Source organism: Microtus oregoni, unplaced genomic scaffold (assembly GCF_018167655.1).
Source record: "Microtus oregoni isolate MIOR12 unplaced genomic scaffold, Mior012 000019F_ref0000042, whole genome shotgun sequence".
Classification (NCBI taxonomy): Eukaryota; Metazoa; Chordata; class Mammalia; order Rodentia; family Cricetidae; genus Microtus; species Microtus oregoni.
Window position 1 is genome coordinate 37,799,659 of NW_024543078.1, and position 19,531 is coordinate 37,819,189.

The 19,531-nt window shown below is 43.3% G+C and overlaps 1 protein-coding gene across 15 annotated transcripts in view; it reads left to right on the top strand.

The window, feature by feature from the left end:
• LOC121459396 (GATOR complex protein DEPDC5) overlaps positions 1-19,531 on the top strand; it is a 124,494-nt gene that overhangs the window by 80,884 nt on the left and 24,079 nt on the right. For 11 of the 15 annotated variants that reach the window (XM_041669107.1, XM_041669106.1, XM_041669121.1 and 8 more), the window contains 3 exons: positions 5,967-6,072; positions 9,044-9,109; positions 16,835-16,986. In XM_041669107.1, coding sequence (XP_041525041.1) covers positions 5,967-6,072; positions 9,044-9,109; positions 16,835-16,986 — 324 coding nt within the window. The remainder of the gene's footprint in view (positions 1-5,966; positions 6,073-9,043; positions 9,110-16,834; positions 16,987-19,531) is intronic. The other 4 variants (XM_041669115.1, XM_041669116.1, XM_041669117.1 and 1 more) reach the window with 1 other exon arrangement.

Here is a 19,531-nt window from a genome sequence, read left to right on the forward strand (position 1 = left end):
TAATATTTCATCATGTGTCTCTGAAAAATTAGTCTTCTTTTTTAAAAAAAAAAAAATACCAAACAAGACTGGCAGGATGGCTCAGTGTATGAAAGTATTTGCTACCAAGACTGGCAGTCTGAGTGTGAGCCCCAGGACCCACTTTGTGAAGAAGAGAATTGACCATGGAGGTTGTCCTCTGACTTCTACACTTGGACTGTGGCATGTGTGCTCCCCATTTAGGGTAACTTTAAAACAATTTAATCATAATGTTGTTACAGTTCCTTAATATCATGAAATATATTTTTAGTGTCTTTGGTGAAAATGTGTGTCTTAGTTATGGCTACTGTTGCTGTGATGAAATACCATAATCGAAAGCAACATGGGGAGATTTATTTGGCTTATGCTTCCACATCACTGTTTATTATTAAAGGGAGTCCGGATGGAAACTCAAGCAGGTCAAGAGCTGATGCACAGGCCATGGAAGGGTATTGCTTACTGGCTTGCTCATCATGGCTTGCTCAGCCTGCTTTCTTATAGAACCCGGGACCACCAGCCCAGTGATGGTACCACTCACAATGTGTTGGGCCCTCCCACATCGATCACTAATTAAGAAAATGCCCTACAGACATGCCTACAGCCCCATTTTATGGAGGCATTTTCTCTATCGCAGTTTCTTCTTCTCAGAGATCTCTAGCCTGTGTTATCAACATCAAACTATCTAGCACAGTGTATTTTCAGAGATGAGTCCCATGCCTAGAATGGCTTGGTTGGTGAGTACCAGGAGCTAGAGTTTGGGTGGAAAGGAAGGACTCTAGACAGAACTCTTCTGAGAGGGCTGGGTTCTTGTAGGGAAGGCCTCAGGATTCTGCCAGCAGGTTCTCCTTGACTGCAGAAAAGAACAAGGAACATATGTTTCTGGGAGTGGTGTGAAGATCGAGGTAAAAAGATCTTATTTTAATTTGTCAGTGAGTCACTGTTTAGTATGCACCAGTGAGCTTCTTTCTGTTCAGACTGGGAAAAGAAAGCCATCTTGTGCTTGTAGCATTCCTCAGTATGAATGATGAGGCTTTCCGTTAGCCCTGGGACAAGAGCCAGGTCAGGGTCCTGAGGCCTTTCCATGCCCCAGGTGACTGCTCCTGGCTGATGTGCTAGTTTTGAAGAGGCCCAAGGTAGATTATAAGAGGTTATAGAAGCTAGACGTTAATATAGTGTTTATTTACACAGTGCTTTTTGTTTGTTTGTTTTGTTTTGTTTGTTCGGTTTTTCAAGACAGGGTTACTTTGTGTAGTCTTAGCTATCCTGGAATTCGCTCTGTAGACTAGCCTGGCCTCGAACCCAAAGAGATCTGCCCACCTCTCTCTCCCAAGTGCTGGAATTAAAGGCATACACCACCACTGCTCAGCTTGTTTGCTTTATTTTTTTTCTATTATACTAAATAGATTCAGTTGTATTTGTTGTGGAAACCAAGGTTACAGCAACTTGAGAAAGGGCTGTAAGTTTTTATAGTCTTGTTATCTTACTGTAACCATTTCCTCCAGTTCCCTGCTGGTCTTTATCTGTAGGCACATACCCTTTATCAGGCTCTTGTGGAGTTAGCTCTGTGTTGACTAACAACAGTGTGTTAGCCTGGGCACAGATGTTGACCTGCAGGCTTTTCTGCTTTTATTAGATGAGGATAATCCAGTGTATCCAAATTGGAGTAAAAGCAGACATGAGACAGATGTTCTCATGTCCCATGCAGGATGGCTCCATGCTAAAAAGCAGGCTAACAGTGTGATAGTGCCCTATCCTACAGATATGTCGAAAGATGTTTGCCTACTTGTGTCTTGCTGTTAGTGTAAGCTGACTTGCTCCTGCCATCACTTTAAGGCTTACCAATCAGCTTTTGTGTGGGATTGGCTGCTCCCTCCTTACTTAGAATACAATGTGCCCTGTTTATGTTCTCACATCCAGATGTGTTTGCTGTAGAAGGTTCTGAGCTATTAGACAGGAGTAGTCTCACCCAGATACGAATGCCTGTTCCTAATGTGGGGGCTAGCAGCTGGAAGGCAGTTCAGTGAAAGTGGATGGCTATGTGCATATGAGGGAACACATACTGTGTGTGCATGTACAATTGCTACAGCCATAAAGACGTGCCAGAGAAAGTCATAGTGTTGTTTATGGTTGTAACTCAGAAGAACACTGAAAGCAGACTGTGTTACAGTGTAATAAGAGAAAGACAGTTTGATATTGGTGGACAAAGAAGAAAAGCAAGTGTGCTTTTTGCTTTTCCTCTATAAATTATACCCCAGAATAACCAAGCAGTTCGAGATTTTTTCTTTCTAAAATATTCTCGCTAATAAATAACAAGGGATGATAGACTATTACTCTGTGTGGTCACTAAAGCATTAAAGGAACTAGGAATGGTCAGCATCGGCAGCCTGCCACGGACCCCAGATAGCAGTACACAGCACCGCAGAAGAAGAATCTAGGAATGGTCAACATCTGCAGCCTGTCATGGACCCCAGATAGCAGTACACAGCACCACAGAGGAATCTGTGTTCCCAGTTCAACCTAAATCCGACTAAACTTTTAGGTAAAGCTTATAGTTCTCAGGAAGTACAGGGTACAGAGAAGAAAACATGGAATAATAAAGGAATGAACTCAGCACATCTAGATTATATACATTTATGGGATAGATGAGCTACAAGGATAAGGAGAAAGAAGAGGAGTTTAGACCTTAAAAGAGACTTAAGAGATTATTTACAGCAAAACAGAGGCCTTCGTAGAATCTTATTTTGGACACACTAATGTTTCTTAAACAGTTGGAGTAATCTTAGATTGTGGTTATGTTTTTTTTTAAAGTTATTTTCAGCCAGGCAGTGATGGCACACGCCTTTAATCCCAGCACTTGGGAGGCAGAGGCAGGCGGATCTCTTGAGTTCTAGGCCAGCCTGGTCTACAGAGTGAGTTCCAGGATAGCCAGGGCTACGTGAAGAAACCTTGTCTCAAAAATCCAAAAAAAAAAAAAAAGTTATTTTCTTTTAGAGATACTGCTGTTACAGATAAAATGATGCGTGAGCATTGTTCCAAGGTAAGTGGTGTGAGTAGACAGGGAGCTAGAGAAAACAGAACTGTCTCTGAGTGTGGATATTTCCTGGCTAAATATGCAGGGTCTCTGCATTTAATATAAATTAACCTCTTTGTTCTCTTTGTTTTAGTTTATCTTTTACTTATATTTGGTTATCTCACAGTCAGGTAACAAAAGTGGTGAGAGCATGGGTTTGATCTCTGCAGCACATGCGTACACACACAGAGTCAGAATAAGAGAAACATAACAGATTAGGTTGCCAGGGAAACAGACCAAGATAGAATTTCGTATGTAAACTGTTTATTAAGGAGTGTTCTTGGGCTCAACACCTGTGGGAGGGAGTACTATCACATGCCCAGTGACAGCCTCCGGGGCCCTGCAGGAGCACTAGAGCTAGGTGGAGCAGTTTTCAGAGGTAATCTGGGTTTTGACAGCACTCAGACCGTTCACTGACTTAGACCAAACTGCTCTGCTGTTGGAGCTGCCCCACCCCCTAAATAATGCTCCCAGCTGCTGAAGAAAATAGGCCAGAACTAAGGATTTGGCTTTGAAGTATCGAGTAGCAGCAGTGGAATTGGTCCTCCTTGTCTGTGGGTGATGTATTTGTGGATTCATCTCCCACTGATCTAAAATTGAGCCTGTGGCTGGCAAGATGGCTCTGTGGGTAAAGGCTTTTGCCGCCAAGCCTGACATACTATGTTCCCCAGAACCAGCATGATAGAAGAAGAGAACCAACTCTTGTGAGTTGTCTTCTAACTTTGATTTCCATGGGTGTTGTGGCATGAATCACACCCCACCCCAATAAATAAATGTAATTTTTTTTCTTTTAAATTAAGTCTGTACTAAATGTATAGACTTTTTTCTTATCCCCTAAACTGTGCTGTGCGATAAATATTTATATTGGATATCATATATAGTATAAAGAGGGTTAAAGCTGGGTTTTTTTTATCTTTCATATACTTTAAACCACCTTTATATTACCTAGGATACACTGCATTCCATTCGTCGTAGTTGGGGAAAAATTGGAAAATGAACACAAAGCTGTGCATTAAATATACATCAGAACTGAGATAAGATGATATATTCTAAGGAAATCTTTCTTGTCTTACCCAATGGCTTGGGAAGGAAGGAATATAATTATGTCACAAAAACTGACATCAATCCCTTTAAAGTATATAGAACTAATATATATCCCCCTAGTTAGTTGATACTGCATGCTACTACAATACTGATCTTCAGAATGTGTTTTTGTTGAACGAATGAGGTCTTATTCTGTTCCTTAGACTGTCCTGAAATTCCTAGGCTCAAATGATCATCTTGGTTAGCCTTTCAAAGAGCTGGGACTGTAAGCACATGCCAGCCCACAATGATATATTTTTTTAATGTATATGGGTATTTTGCCTACATGTCTGTGTACCTCATGCATGCCTGGTGTTCAAGGAGGTAAGAAGAGGGCTTTGTATCCCGTGGAACTGAAGTTAAGTCACCACGTGAGTGCTAGGTATCAAATCCACACACGTCTTCTGGAAGAGCATTCGGTGCTCTTAATCAATGAGTCATTCTTCCAGCTGATTGTCTTTTTTTTTCTCTTTATTTTTTATTTTTTTGGTTTTTCAAGATAGGGTTTCCCTATGTAGCTTTGGAGCCTGTCTTGGAACTCACTCACTCTGTAGCATGGCCTCGAACTCACAGAGACCGGCCTGCCTCTGCCTCCTGAATTCTGGGATTAAAGTTGTACAGTCACCACCGGCTAGCAACATTCCCAACCAGTGATTTTCTTTTTAAACTAAACTTTTAGTATTCAAAATAATGGTTTAAAAAAAAATCATGAGTTTTTGACAGCTGAGAAGCCTGCATCGGACTGAACTAAGCCCTCTGAATGTGGGTGACGGTTGTATGGCTTGGTCTGTTTGTGGGACCCCTGGCAGTGGGACCAGAATTTATCCCTGGTGCATGAACTGGGTTTTTGGAGCCCATTCCCTGTGGTGGGATATCTTGCTCAGCCTTGATGTAGTGGGGAAAGACTTAGTCCTGCCTCAACTCGACATGCCAGGCTTAGTTGACTGCATGTGAGAGGCCTTACCCTCTCTGAGGAGTGGATGGGGGGCCAGGTAGGGAGAGGTGGGGAGGAGAAAGAGGGGGAGCTATGGTTGGTTTGTAAAATGAATTAAGAGAGAGAGAGAGAAACATGGGTTTTATTATGAAATAGTAATATATGTGTCATTATCCCTTGCCTATCTCTCCACTCCCTGCCCTCCCTCCTCCTCCTTCCCTTCCTCTGGTCCTCTTTTTTCCTTCGTTGTGCTCTTTCTGCTTCTGTGCCGTGTATATATAGATGTGTGTGTGCATGTGTTTTAAAATCTAGGGTCTGTGTATGAGTGGAAACATAATATTTTGTCTTTCTTGGACTGCTTGTTTTTTATTTTTTGTTGTTTTTGAGACAAGTTCTCTAACTTGCAGCTCTGGCTGTCCTCAGACTCACGGAGCGCCACCTGGAATTAAAGATGTGTGACACTGCACCCTGCTTCTGGGAATGCTTTTTATTTTTACCATGTTTGTTTGTGTGGGATAGCACAGTGTGTGGGGAGGTCAGAGGACAACTTACACAAGTGAGTTCTTTTCTTCCATCGTGTGCATTCAGTGATCAAACTCAGGCTGGTAGGTTTGGTGGCAAGCATCCTTACCCAATGAGCCATCTCACCAGCCCTAGGGTGTTTTCTGAAATACTGTGGGGGACAAATGGCTGTTTAGGACAATTTAATGGTATTAAGGGTGCCATGTAGGGCCTGAAGGAAAAGCAAGGCAGAAGTGTATTTCACAGGTGGAAACAGCTGTGCTGTCTTCATGTAGACTAACTTGGTCCTTCCCTAGAGATCTTCCAGCAAGCTGCAGTCATGTGTTTTCTTTCCTTCAGGTGCCTAGGAGAGCAGCAGGCAACTGTGCATGGAAAAAGTTCCACTCAGGCAGCTGAGAGCAGCAGTGTTGCTATGACTCCCACCTATGTGGACAGCCCACGAAAGGTAAAAGTGGCTCACCAGTCGGGGACTGTTGCTGTGTAGTCCCAGGAGCCCAAATGAAAGCATGATCTATCGCCACGAATGCAGAATCAATTGTGCTGAAACTGTAGAGAAATTCTACCACAAACTATCTTAAGGTTCTCTTATCCCTCGTCGAGGAATCTCCCTGTTGATAGTAGTGATACGTGGATTTCTGCTCAGGTGCAGCCTGGGAACAGCCACACAGAGTGCTATTGCTCCAGGCCTGAGATGTCACTCGAGTTGTGGAATTTGCCATCTAGTTTCCCTTCAGGGCCACCGTCACTCTACCAGAGGGGAATTGGAAATTCCTGAAGCAGCGCCCACACAAGCCTGTTCTTTTTTGATAATGGAATTCCTACTTTTTTTTTCTTTAAGACTCCTGAGAAATATTGGGAAAGAAGAAAATGCAAGCAAATCTAACTTTGTATTTATTAATTTTACTCATATTATAAAGGTTTCCCATGTCATGTTTTAAAAGTTATGTTTAGGTTTGTAGCAGGATTAATAAAAACCCAGAGACAGAAATTGAGGTTCAGCCTGAAGATTAGAAAAGCAAAAAAGCCAGCCACTGACTCTTAAACCTCTGCCTCAGTCCAAAATGGTGATCCTGCCTCCAGGAGTCTCAGAATGAGACTGTTGAGAGCTGTCTCCTCTCGTTTTATAGTCCTCTCTAGTGCTGGGATTAAAGGTTTGTGTCACCACTGTGGCTATTTTCTCTGATCTCCAGCCAAGCTTTATTTATTAAAATGCAAATGAAATATTACTACATGGGATTTTGTGGGGTTTTTTTTTTCTGTTTTAAGTTTTAGGAATTCAACCAAGGCCTTTAACATGGTAGGCAGGTAGGTACTCTAGAACAACTGCACTAAACTCTCAATCCCTAAAATGTATTTTAAAGTAGCTATGGGCTGGAAGTCTAGCTCAGAAGTAGAGAGTTTAGTTTACATACTTAAGGCCTTGGGTTTGATTCCAATACTACATTCGCACAGAAAGTTTATTTAAAATGTAAATGATTTCTCATTTTCAAGATAAATTTTAGCTGAATGTTATAGGACACACCTTTAATCCCAGCACTGAGGAGAGAGACAGGCAGATCTCTGTGTGTTAGATGCTCTACAGAGCGAGTTCCAGGACAGCCAGGGTGACATAAAAACAACTGTCTTGGAAGGAAAATTTCTTACCAGTACTATAGAATTTAATCTATATCATGAAGTTGTAAATGATGCTCATGGATTTCCTTGTGGCAGTTATTTGACTACAGGTATGATTAATTACCTTGGTATAAATCACTAGGATTATACTCTAGGGATTAAAATATGAGAAAAGTATCAACCAAAGCTGTAGGCATCTTGGAGACTGTGAACCAGAGATCAACAACCCTGTGTGTGGAGTTCAGGCTTCATGGGAAAAATAAGGTTCCTTCCTAAGTTCTTCTATATTCATTTAAAATAAAAAGTTATTATTTGCTCATAGCCTGTGCAGATCAGGGGAGTGGCCAGATTACTTACTTTACAAGCTGTAGTTTGCTGACTCCTGCCCAAGGGGAGAGCTGTGGGTTCCAAAGGGAGTCTGTGTACAAAATGGAAGTTCTGTTGACCAAACAACAACAACAACTTGGTCTCGGTTCTGTGGCATAGCTCTCTCAGTATCATCAGTGCCTCAGCAGTAACGGTCTGGGATGGGCTAACGCCACCCAGCCCTTTCCTGACCTTTCTACATTGTCATTTTTCAGCATTAGGGATGGTGCCAAAGGCAAAATGGACAAGCAGAAAAATTATAGGAAGTTGAAATACCCTAGAGACCACACATTAGTTGCTGTTGGGGATGCACCCTGTACTCCTCCGACTTCTGAAAGCTATGGTGCTGGCTGTGAACTCCAGGTTTAGGGAGTGGGAAGCAAAACTGCTATGAGATGTCAGCTGGCATGTCTGGAGGCAGTGCCTCTTACGGAGGGTGTGATGCGTCTGCATCTTCAGTCATGCCCTTCCAGGGTGTGCTGCATGAGTTTGCGGTGGCTCCTGGAAGATGCTGGCAATGGTGATACAGTGAACATCCAGATATCTCACTGTTTTACTTTTAGAACTGAAGGAGAGCAGATACCTTGGTTGAGCTGTTGCCACTCCTGCATTGCAGCGATAATCATGCATGCAGAATGAAAAGGCTCTGAAGGATCACAAGCTCTTCGAAATGTCCTCTTTGTCATCTTTGCTTCAAGTACATGGGCAGCCACAAATACATAGCCACAAGTAGAGCAGGGTGTTCTTCAGGAAGCCCCCTGCATTAGTGCTAGTGCCTGACTTTATAAATGTGAGCAGGGTGTTCTTCAGGAAGCCCACTGCATTGGTGCTAATGTGCCTGACTTTATAAATGTCTTTGTTTCTTGATTTTGTTACACAAACAGTAGAGGAGCAGATACTGCTGCCTCTGCACCCCATGTTCACAGAAGATTAAGCAAGACTTCTCCTTGATTCTTTGCTGCCACATTTAATAACTATCAGGCAGAAGAAATCTTAGGCTTCAGTGTCTTTCTCTCTCAGAGGGCTGTTTGTTCCCAGACAGACTGAAGGACAAGATTTCACTGCTGCCTTTACCGTTCTGTTCCCAACACTGCTCTGGGGCCATTCCCTCTTCCTTGCCGTAGATCTGAAGGAAGTTAAAAGCACCTAAGCCATAGGTACACACAAGGAGCTTGGCTGTACTTTTTGCCCACATAGATGGTGTTCTGCGAATTGAAGTGTGATTTCTTGCTCGTGCTTTGCATTTGGAGATTGTCTTTCTGGGCTCCCTATTCCACCCCCACCCCATTCCCTCATGTCCTGGTTTTCTCCTTGCCTCCTTGTTTTCATTTATTATTTGCTTATTTTTGATCCCCTTCTCCTATTCTCATACACAATCCATTTCTTGGCTACCTTACACCTGCTGCTGCTGCTGCTTCCTCCTCCTCTGACTTCAGGACGGGGCCTTCTTTATGGAGTTTGTTCGCAGCCCACGCACGGCATCATCTGCCTTCTACCCTCAGGTTAGTCCAAACTCCAGCCTGTGCATGCCCATCCCGTTGGCACAAACTGGCCTTCTGTTCACCTCTAGGAAGATGAAATTGGACTGAATCTGGATCTGAGGGATAGCTGAAATTGAATTTGGCTTTAGGTGCCTTGGTGTTCAGATCAGCAAAGGGGAATGGGAGAGATTTGTGTAAGAGGGCAGCCTAACACACCAATGCTGAACCAGTTTTCATTGCTGAACCAGTTTTCATTGCAGCTTGTGTGGTTCACCTGATTGCCACAAATCTCATTATCACTACTACATTGCAGCGTCTGTCCTTTTAAATTTTACAAGCATCTTGAAATGTGTATATTTAAGGATTGAACTCTTATTTTTCTCTTCCTTGTAAAGCCAAGATAAGTTTATAACAGTATGGCAGGGGGCCGGGAGAGATGGCTCAGAGGTTAAGAGCTCTTCCAGAGGTCCTGAGTTCAATTCCCTGCAACCACATGGTGGCTCATAACCATCTGTAAAGTGATCTGGCGCCCTCTTCTGGCATGCAGGCATGCATGAAGACAGAACACTGTATATATAATAAATAAATAAATCTTTTTTTAAAAAAGCATGACTGGAAGTGGTAGGGGAAAAAAACCAACCAGCATCTATAAATAGGCCTGAGCCTATGTCGAGGCTAATGGTGTGTGGCCCTGGGCAGCTCCCTTACCTTCTGGGCTCCAGTTATTTGTCAGATGAAAGGTTTGGGTAAGGTCACTGAGGGCCTTCCAGGCCTTACAATTCTTTACTTACCACATTACCTCATTGCACCTTGTAGCATAGCCTGTCAGTTAAGTAAAAGCTTTATTCAGTTCTGTACGTGTAGAAATAAAGAACAGAGAAGTTGCTTTCTAGAGTACAGAGTAGAACTGGGATTTACATTCATGACCCTCAAGGCTTGACTCAAAACCTGCTCTGTAATTAGCATTAGTAATTACTGTTTTGACTGGTCTTTGGAGGCAGATAGGGCTCCCTGGTGTTTATGGAGGCTTCTAAGGACTGTATGAAATTGACTAACTGTAGAGAACTAGCTACGGAGATCTGATGAACCAGGGTTATATAGAGTGGGTCTGGCTAAGAGGAGGGGACTTGTGAGGTGGGAGGAGTTAAAGAGTCCTTATTTAGTAGAAGTCAGAAAAGCAGCTCCCCGAGCTCCCACTTTGCCTCTTTGGAATCTTGGTTTTCCAAGAATGGACATTGCCATACCTGTCTACAGCCCTTACCTGTGACTCAAATAGCCATGCGCGGTGAATGGACATTGCCATACCTGTCTACAGCCCTTATCTGTGACTCAAATAGCCATGCGCAGTTCCTGTCGGGACCTGAGCTCTCTCATCTCATCATCAACCAAGCATTTCTCATCCGAGTGTAGTAGGTATACTGTATTCTGAATTAAAACAGACTCGGCTGATTTCTTTAGTCAGATTACTTTCTTTTTTCTTTAATTTTTAAAATTTTATTATTTTATATGTATTGACTGTTTTATGTGTATTGAGTTATGTGTATTGAGTGTTTTTTTTTTTTTTTTTTTTGAGACAGGGTTTCTCTGTGGCTTTGGAGCCTGTCCTGGAACTCACTCTGTAGACCAGGCTGGTCTCGAACTCACAGAGATCCGCCTGCCTCTGCCTCCCGAGTGCTGGGATTAAAGGCGTGCGCCACCATCGCCCGGCGTGTATTGAGTGTTTTGACTGAGTGTGTATCAGTGCACCACATGCATGCCTGTAAGAGGGCATTGGGTCCCCTGGAACTGGAATTGCAGATGGTTGTGAACCACTGTGTGAATGCTGGTATTTGAACTTGGGCTCTGTAAGAGCAACAAGTGCTCTTAACCACTGAGCCAAATCTCCAGCCCATAATATATATATTTTTTAACTTTTAATTTTATTTTATGTCTGTGGGTGTTGTTTTGCCTGTGTGTATGCTGTGTACCGCATGTGTGCCCAGTGGCCTTGGAGGCCAGAAGAATGCTCTGGATCTTGCAGAACTGGAGTTACAGACAGTTGTGGACTACATGAGGATGATAGGAATACAACCCACATCCTTAGGAAGGACAGCAAGTGCTCCTAACCACTGAGCCGCCATCTCTCCAGTCCCAAAGTCTTTTACTTTGGACTAAGGAGACTCTTCATTGATGAGTCTTAGAATTAGACTTAGAATTTATTATAAGAAAAGTCAACAGAGTCGAATAGGTCTATTTTGTGTGGTGAAATTTACCTATAAAACAAAGGTGGACAAGTTCTACACCTAGAAATAGTAAATAGAGGACAATTCCATAGAGAGTACATAGGAATGAATGTCTCTCCTGGTGTTGTAAAGATATATATAAAGTAAGCCGTGCGTGGCGGCTTACATTTGAGGCAGAAACAGGTGGATCTCCTCTGAGTTCGAGATAGCCTGGTCTATAGAGTGAGTTCTAGAGCAGCCAGAGCTATAGAGAGAGACCCTGTCTCAAAAAACAAGCAACAACAAAAAAGATATGTAAGTTAAAAATTCAACTCTTGGTCTGGAAAGTTTCAGAGGTTAAGAGCACTGGCTGTTCTTCCAGGGTACCCAGTTTCCATTCCCAGCACCCACATGACAGCTCACACCTGCCTGTAACTCCAGTTTCAGGGGATCCAACACCCTCACACATACACCAGTGAATATAAAATAAAATAAATTACATATTTTTTAAAAATTCATATCTTACCAGAGGCACTAAGGGATCTTCCTGTATATACACACAATTAAATTGCATGCCTTTTTTGTTTGTTTGGTTGGTTGGTTTGTTTGTTTTGTTTTTCGAGACAGAGTTTCTCTGTAGCTTGGAGCCTGTCCTGGTACTAGCTCTTGTAGACCAGGCTGGTCTCGAACTCACAAAGATCCGCCTGCCTCTGCCTCCCGAGTGTTGGGATTAAAGGTGTGTGCCACCACCGCCCAGCGCCTTTGTTATTTTTATTATTATAAAATATAAAAACACATTTTATGTTAATTTTCCAACATACAGTGGAGAGAGACCTGCTTTCAAATCTTGGCTTCAATGCCGAGGAGGTATTTGGAACTGACTGTGCTTAGAACTAATTATGCTTTAGAACCTACTTCTTCATTGTAAGAGGAAATAGTAATTTATTTTAATAGTAATTTAAAATGTTGTTTTATTAGTTATTTGAATGTTAGAAATAACAAATTTTTTCAACAAATTACAAGAGAAAGAAATCATAATGAACACATTTTTGATAATAGTGCAAGCAAGTTTTTCGCCAGTCATTAAAAACAATAGAAAATACCTATATGTGGGCTGGCTAGATGACTCAGTGGTTAAGAGCAGTGGCTGCTCTTCCAGAGCACATGGCAGCTCACAACTGTCTGTAACTCTAGTTCCAGGGAATCTGACACCTGCACACCAATGCACATGAAATAAAGTTAAAGAAATTATAGAAGGAAATACCTATATGCTTAGAAATGAGCATACTTCTAATCTTACATGTGTAATTGGCATATGTAAATAAACAGCATGGTGCTGGGCAGGGGCTCAGTATACGGTCAGCATCAGCCATTATTAGAATTTGTATAATTGACCCTCTACATCCACCCACAATCAATCAACTATAGATCAAAAATACTGGGAGAGGGCTGGAGAGATGGCTCAGAGATTAAGAGTGTTGCCTGCTCTTCCAAAGGTCCCGAGTTCAATTCCCAGCACCACATGGTGGCTCACAACCATCTGTAATGGAGTCTTCTGGCCTGCAGGAATACACACAGACAGAATATTGTATACATAATAAATAATAAAATATTTAAAAAAAATACTGGGAGAAAAAATTATGTCTATTCTGAACACGTACAGACCTCTAAGTGGTGTAGTGCAGCAGCCGCTGTCATAGCTGTTCTCTGTATTAGGTACTCTCCGTCATTAGAGATGATTTAAACTCATGCACGTGTGTCCAGCCTGCAGCCCATGGCTGCCTATGCTGCAGGACAGCTGTGGATGAGTTCCATCCGACACAAAGTCAGAAACCTGAAGCATTATAAGATTTTTAATTTTTTTAAATTCTGTGTTTTGTTTAAACTGTGCTGTGTGAGTCTAGAGTGTGGCTTTGAGGACGACAGTGCTATATTGAAATATCAGAAGGTTGACATGTGACTCATGCAGGATGATTTGCAAAGGTATGCAAATACTATGATCATCACGGGATTTGTTTGGTTTGGTTTTGGTTTTTTGAGACATGGTTTCTCTTTGTCGCCCAGGCTGGGCTGAAACACACTCTGTAGACCAGGCTGGCTTCAAACTCAAGAGATCCACCTGCCTCTGCCTCCCAAGTGCTGGAATTAAAGGTGTGTGCCACCACCTTCCGGCCATCCATGGGATTTTATTTCCGGGGGTATTGGTGACTTGGCACCAAAGAGTAACTATTAGTATTGAAGCTGAATTATGCCAAGTTAATGCGTATTTGTTTATTACTCGTTGGTTATTTCATATATGAATATAGTATATTTAGGTCATAGCCATTCATTCTCCCCTTCCCCCTCATCCCTCTTGTAACTTTCATGTCAAAGTCCTTTTTTAAAATAACCTATCAAATCCAATGTGTGCTTCCTCCCTCCCCACATAAAAATGTGCCTAGATGAGGGAAATTCAAGAAAAGAAAAAGCATTATAGGGTAAGACCTTGTAAAGCAGCTAGAACGTTGTACTAAATTCAACTCTAAGCCTCCAGTAGCCGAAGAATATGGGAACTATCTTTCTAAGACTCGGAGTAGTCAGACAAAAATGACAAAGTTTTCAGGAAAACAACTTTTTTTGGTATTACACTCTGAGCAAAATGTGCATCCACGAAAGATAGACTGTGTAATACAGAGCAGGAATCTGGCCCACCATTTGCTTTTTAAGTAAAGTTTTATTGGGAAAGAGCCTCCTCCTACCCTGCCCTCTTTTTTTTTTTGGTTTTTCGAGACAGGGCTTCTCTGTGGCTTTGGAGCCTGTCCTGGAACTAGCTCTGTAGACCAGGCTGGTTTCGAACTCACAGAGATCCGCCTGCCTCTGCCTCCTGAGTGCTGGGATTAAAGGCGTGCGCCACCATCACCTGGCATTTTTTCTTAAGACATGGTCTGACATAACACACCCAGTCTGGCCTAGAGCTTGCTTACCATGTAGCAGAGGATGGTACTGATCAATTGATCTCCTGTCTCTGCTTCCTGAGTGATGGAATTGCATGTGTTCCTCACCGTGCCCAGCACTTTTTGTTTTCTAAGGTTGGTTGGTTTTTTTGTTCACATATGGCTGCTTCAGTATTCTTGTGAAGGGCTGAGTAGTAGTGACAACAGAAATGTCGCTCACTGTTGTCTGAGGTTTCTGTCCTCCCACCAGGTCCCACAGCTGTTTTGCCCCAAAGAAATCACTCAGAGGTCTACCTTAATCATAAACTGATTGGCCCATTAGCTCAGGCTTCTTATTAACTCTTATAACTTATATTAACCCATTATTCTTGTCTATGTTAGCCACATGGCTCGGTACCTTTTTTAGCAGGGTAGTCACATCTTCCTTCTGTGGTTGAGACAGGACTCAGGAGGAATGGGCTTCCTCCTTCCCAGAAATCTCCTGTTTTCATTGACCCGCCTCTACTTCCTGTCTGGTTATCCCACTTATACTTCCTGCCTGACTACTGGCCAATCAGCATTTATTTAAAACTTAATTGACAGAATATAGACAATTGTCCCGCACCAACTCACAAAACCCTATGTGCTTATTATCTGGAAGATTTAGTGATGACTGCTTAGCCACACCTCTGCTCCCCAAACAGCCCCATGAAAAGGACCTAGGAAGCAGGCCCTGTGAGCTTCTCTTGGGTGTTCAGTGCTGGGCCCCGTCTCCCTTACTTATTTAGCTTGTTCTGCTTTAGTGTTAGAGCGTAGTACCTGTCCTAAGCCTTCATGGTTGTGCACAGGTGGTGAGTGGTTATTGCAGGCTGCCTCCTGTGGTACTTCCTCTGGGCATTTATGTCACCCATGGAAGCCTACATAGTTGACTTTTTCTTGTTTTGTTTTGCTTTGCTTTTTAAGTCATTGAGCCTTACTTGCAAGAAAGCACAGTGGTTCTTTTGGAGCCAGAGCATTTTTTTAATCTCCTGGGACAGCTGGTAATATCTAGAATTATTTTTGACCCATCTATGGCTAGTATTACTGGGATACTAATGTAATGTGGGAGTGGGGCTGCTGCTCAGCATCCTACATCGCACAGGCCACCCTATGACAAAGACTCGTTTGATCCCAAGTGGCAATAGTACTGAGATGACAAGCTGTTTTAGAAACAGTAATATTTACATCATCTAACAAGATATCTGATAATACAAGGCTCTGTCTGAAGGATGTATTAAGAACTGTCAGTTAAGGCTTTTATTCTTTTTTAGAAGTACTCTGAAAAGAGTAGCCATTCTTTGTAAACATTTGTCTTTGTCTGCAGCAGGGATTTTAGGTGAGTGTGGCCTGCATGTTAGGACCCTTAAAGGAAATGAGGCAGGTAGACTACTTTCCTGAGCAGCCTCCTCAGCAGGCTCAGTGAAATCTGCCACTTGGGGGCTGGGGTGGGACTAATCGGGAAACTGTGAGGCATCAGCATTTTAAGGTGGAACACCCACTGAGATGGGGTTTTAGCCAGTGAGATAAGGAGCCACAGGACAACAGAACTCACAGTGCTATACAGATAAGGTTATTTGATTGGAAGGGTAGACTTGGTGAAAAGTTGGTGTTGTGTTGAGATCACAAGTCAGCTATATGTTCTGTAGAGTTCACAGCGTGATAGTGCAGAGATGTTCAAGATTTCAGAATAGCAGGTTAGCAAGGTTGGAACTGTTTTTTAGGAAGATGCAAATGGGCGTGGCTCATAGGTGGTTTTCAGGAAAAGGGATGCTTTTGTAGTGCCAGTTAGGATCCTGTCCAGCCTTCTCAGATGGAGGGGGAACCTGGCCTAGTGCATGGAATTTCCCAAGAGGAGGACAGAGGACTAGGCCTCTCTCAGGATGAAGCTAGAGGAAAGAACTTACAAATGCTCTGAGGTTTGAACCTGGGCTGTCAGAAAGCTGAATGCACCACTGACAGATCCAGTAAAGGGGTGGGAAGGCTGAGTCATCGTGGATGGGAGGTCCCTCCTAGGACACCAACCCTCCTCTCAGTCTTCTTGGGGGTGATTTTGACTTCTGTGCTTTGACTTTTCTTTGTTTTGAGACAGGGTCTCATTGTGTAGCGCTAGCTGACCTAGAACTCTGTGTAGATCAGGCTGGCCTCAAACTCAGAGATCCGCCTGCCAACAAATGCTGGGATTAAAGGGGTGTACTGCTTTGCCTAGCCTTCTGTGTTCTTTTTATGGGGAATTTCCTTTGGTGTCTGCCAGTTTTTTGGTTTGAATCTGGTACTGAAGTGGTTGCTCTGGTTTTAGGATTATTGTGATTGCCTGGCCTCTGTCTGCCTTGGTTTAGAGGGTGTAAATCCTTAATTTCTCTGACAAGGCAATGTACCAGGACTGGGTTTGGTCCCTAGACTCCTTTGACTTTCCTAACAGGGACCAGTGGGGACTGAGAATGGGAGGAGTGGAACAAACCATATATGTAAATAGCTTTAATGTATGTGAATGAATATCTATCTAATGTCTGTTGACTTAATAAACCGGGATAATTTATTTACTGTTACTTTTGATTAATTTTAGATCTATCTGCTAATTTTTTACCCTTTTGCAGGCATCTGTGGACCAAACAGCTGCTCTGGTATCAGACAGTGCCAGTTTGGGGGTCAGCACATGCCAGTCCCTGGATAGAGGTAGCAACCAGACCCTTGGGAACTCCCAGAACATAGGAGAACAGGCCTTTCCCTCTGCAAACTCTGACTGCAGGTGAGCTTCAGAACGACAAACTGATTGGGGCAAGTTCAACCAAGAACACAGAGGTTGCGAGTCCAGAGCTCTGGGTCATGTTCTAGCTGCCACAGTTAATATGTGGGACTCCGAAGGGGTCAGTCTTTACAGCCAAGTGGCAAGGTGGGAGATCTGTGTTCTCTCAGCGACACAGAAAGTGTCAGACACCATGTCAGTTCTAGTCACGATGGTGCCCAAAGCATGGCGCTTTGCACAGAATGGCTCGCAATCAGCAAGGAAATGCACTAACACCGGGTGAGTCACACTGGGTGAACGAGGCCTTTCTCTTCCTGTCCCTCATCTGCTTAGCAAATATCCTGGCTTTTTTTTTTTTTAAGTCAGGGTCTGTTTATTATGTAGCTCTGGCTGTCCTAGAAGTCACTCACTACATAGACCAGGCTGACCTCAAACTCTACACACACACACACACACACAGAGTGATTTTGTGATTTTTTTTTTTTAAAGGTAAGAGTATTTTTTAAATTTTTAATCAGGCCGGGCGGTGGTGGCGCACGCCTTTAATCCCAGCACTCGGGAGGCAGAGGCAGGTGGATCGCTGGGAGTTCGAGGCCAGCCTGGTCTACAAGAGCTAGTTCTGGGATTGGCACCAAAGCTACAGAGAAACTCTGTCTCAGAAAACCAAAAAAAAAAAAAAAATTTAGTCAGGATCTAGGCATGTAGTGCACACCTTTAGTTTCAGGATTTAGAAGGCAGAGGTTTGTAGATCTCTGAGTTCAAAGGCCAGCCTAATCTACAGAGTGAGTTTCAGGATAGCCTGGGCTATACAGAGAAATTCTGTCTTGAGATCCTCCTCCACCCCACAGTTTTGTTTTTTTTTTTTTTTTTCAGTCAGGGTCTTGGGAATACACCTCATTTGGTAGAGTGCTTTCCTAACACGCATGAAGCTCTGAGTCCTAGCCGCTGTGTTTTCTTAAATTAGGCATGGTGTCACGTAGCTATAATTCCTGCACTTGTCAAACAAAAGCAGGAGGGACAGTTCAAGATCATTCCTGGCTACATAGTGCGTTTGAGGTCAACATGGGGTGTATGAGACTTGTCTCAAGGGAAAAAAATGAAAAAAAAAAAACAAAAAAGACACCCACCCACAGGGTAATTGTACATGTTTATGGCCCTAGGTTTTGATGCCATTGTCAGTTTTGAGAAACATTCTTTCTTTCTTGGCTGTGGGTAGCAGGTCTACTTACTCTGTTCTTCGTGCCTCTCTGTACTGACTGAGCAGATTTAGCTATATGATCTGAGAAACTTGACTTTTACACCGCTTTCCCTCAGAGCAGCCAGTGCTCTTGGATGGATACCCACGAGTTGGTCCCTGATTTTCCTTATGCCGTAAGCTCTGGACTACTTCTGCCTCCACTGCATCCACCACTGAGTGTTCATTCTGGCTAGGAGAGGTGATGCTTACTCAGTCCTGACTTTCCTGCTCTACCTCTCTCCCTGCTGCCTTTAGTCCTGGCCATGAAGGAGATTGGAGTGGTTGCTCAGTGTGCATGAGGAGAGTATAGCCGTGTGCTTCCTCGCTGCTCAGGAGGGTAGAGAGGGAGGCTTTTGTCTGCTTTTGGAAGAAAAGAAGGCCTAGAGTGTAGGCTAGAGGTGAGAAGACCTGCAAAAGCAGGACCCCTGACCGAAAGTGATACTGTGTACACTCCTTGTCATGGTAGGAACTTAGTAGCAGTGGATTCAGCTGCATTGGGAGAAGCTGAGTTCCCTGCCTTTGAAGGTGTTCGCAAATGGAAGGCCTTCTCTTGACTAGACACTTGAACTCAGATGCAGGATTTGAAGGAAATTCTCTTCAAAGGCTTTTTTTTTTTTTTTTTTTTGGTTTTTCGAGACAGGGTTTCTCTGTGGCTTTGGAGCCTGTCCTGGAACTAGCTCTGTAGACCAGGCTGGTCTCGAACTCACAGAGATCCGCCTGCCTCTGCCTCCCAGATTAAAGGCGTGCGCCACCACCGCCCGGCTCTCTTCAAAGGCTTTTGAAGGCTTTTTCTAACCCTGAGATTTTGGTTTTAGGTTTTTATTGTCATGCTGGGGATTAACACAGGGCCTGAGAATCTGAAATGCTGCTGAACCCCCTGCCTCCCAAAATAAGCATCCAGAAGACTGAGGAAGAGAAGAAAGGGAGGAGTTTGAGGAGTTTCTGATTGAGATCCATAACTAACTAGTTAGGTTGGTGGGGCCATTCAGCTGCTGAATATTAATCTCTTACCTCTTCACCCCCATTGATATAATAGATCTTCCCACGTAGCCTAAGTTGATCTCAAACTCATGATTCTCCCAGCCCAACCTCTGGAGTGCTGGGATTATAGGCAGGCGCCACCACAGCTGGCTTAAGCATGTCACCATCAAGGCAGAACTTGGGCAGCAGGTGATGCAAAGAGCAGGACTTTGGGAATGTGACTCACTTGAATGAAACCTGGATTCCAGTGCTTCCCAACTCTTGTACCTTCACTAGTTCGGTTAGCTAATCTGACTCGCTTCAGCGTTGACTACATTTTAGGCACCACGT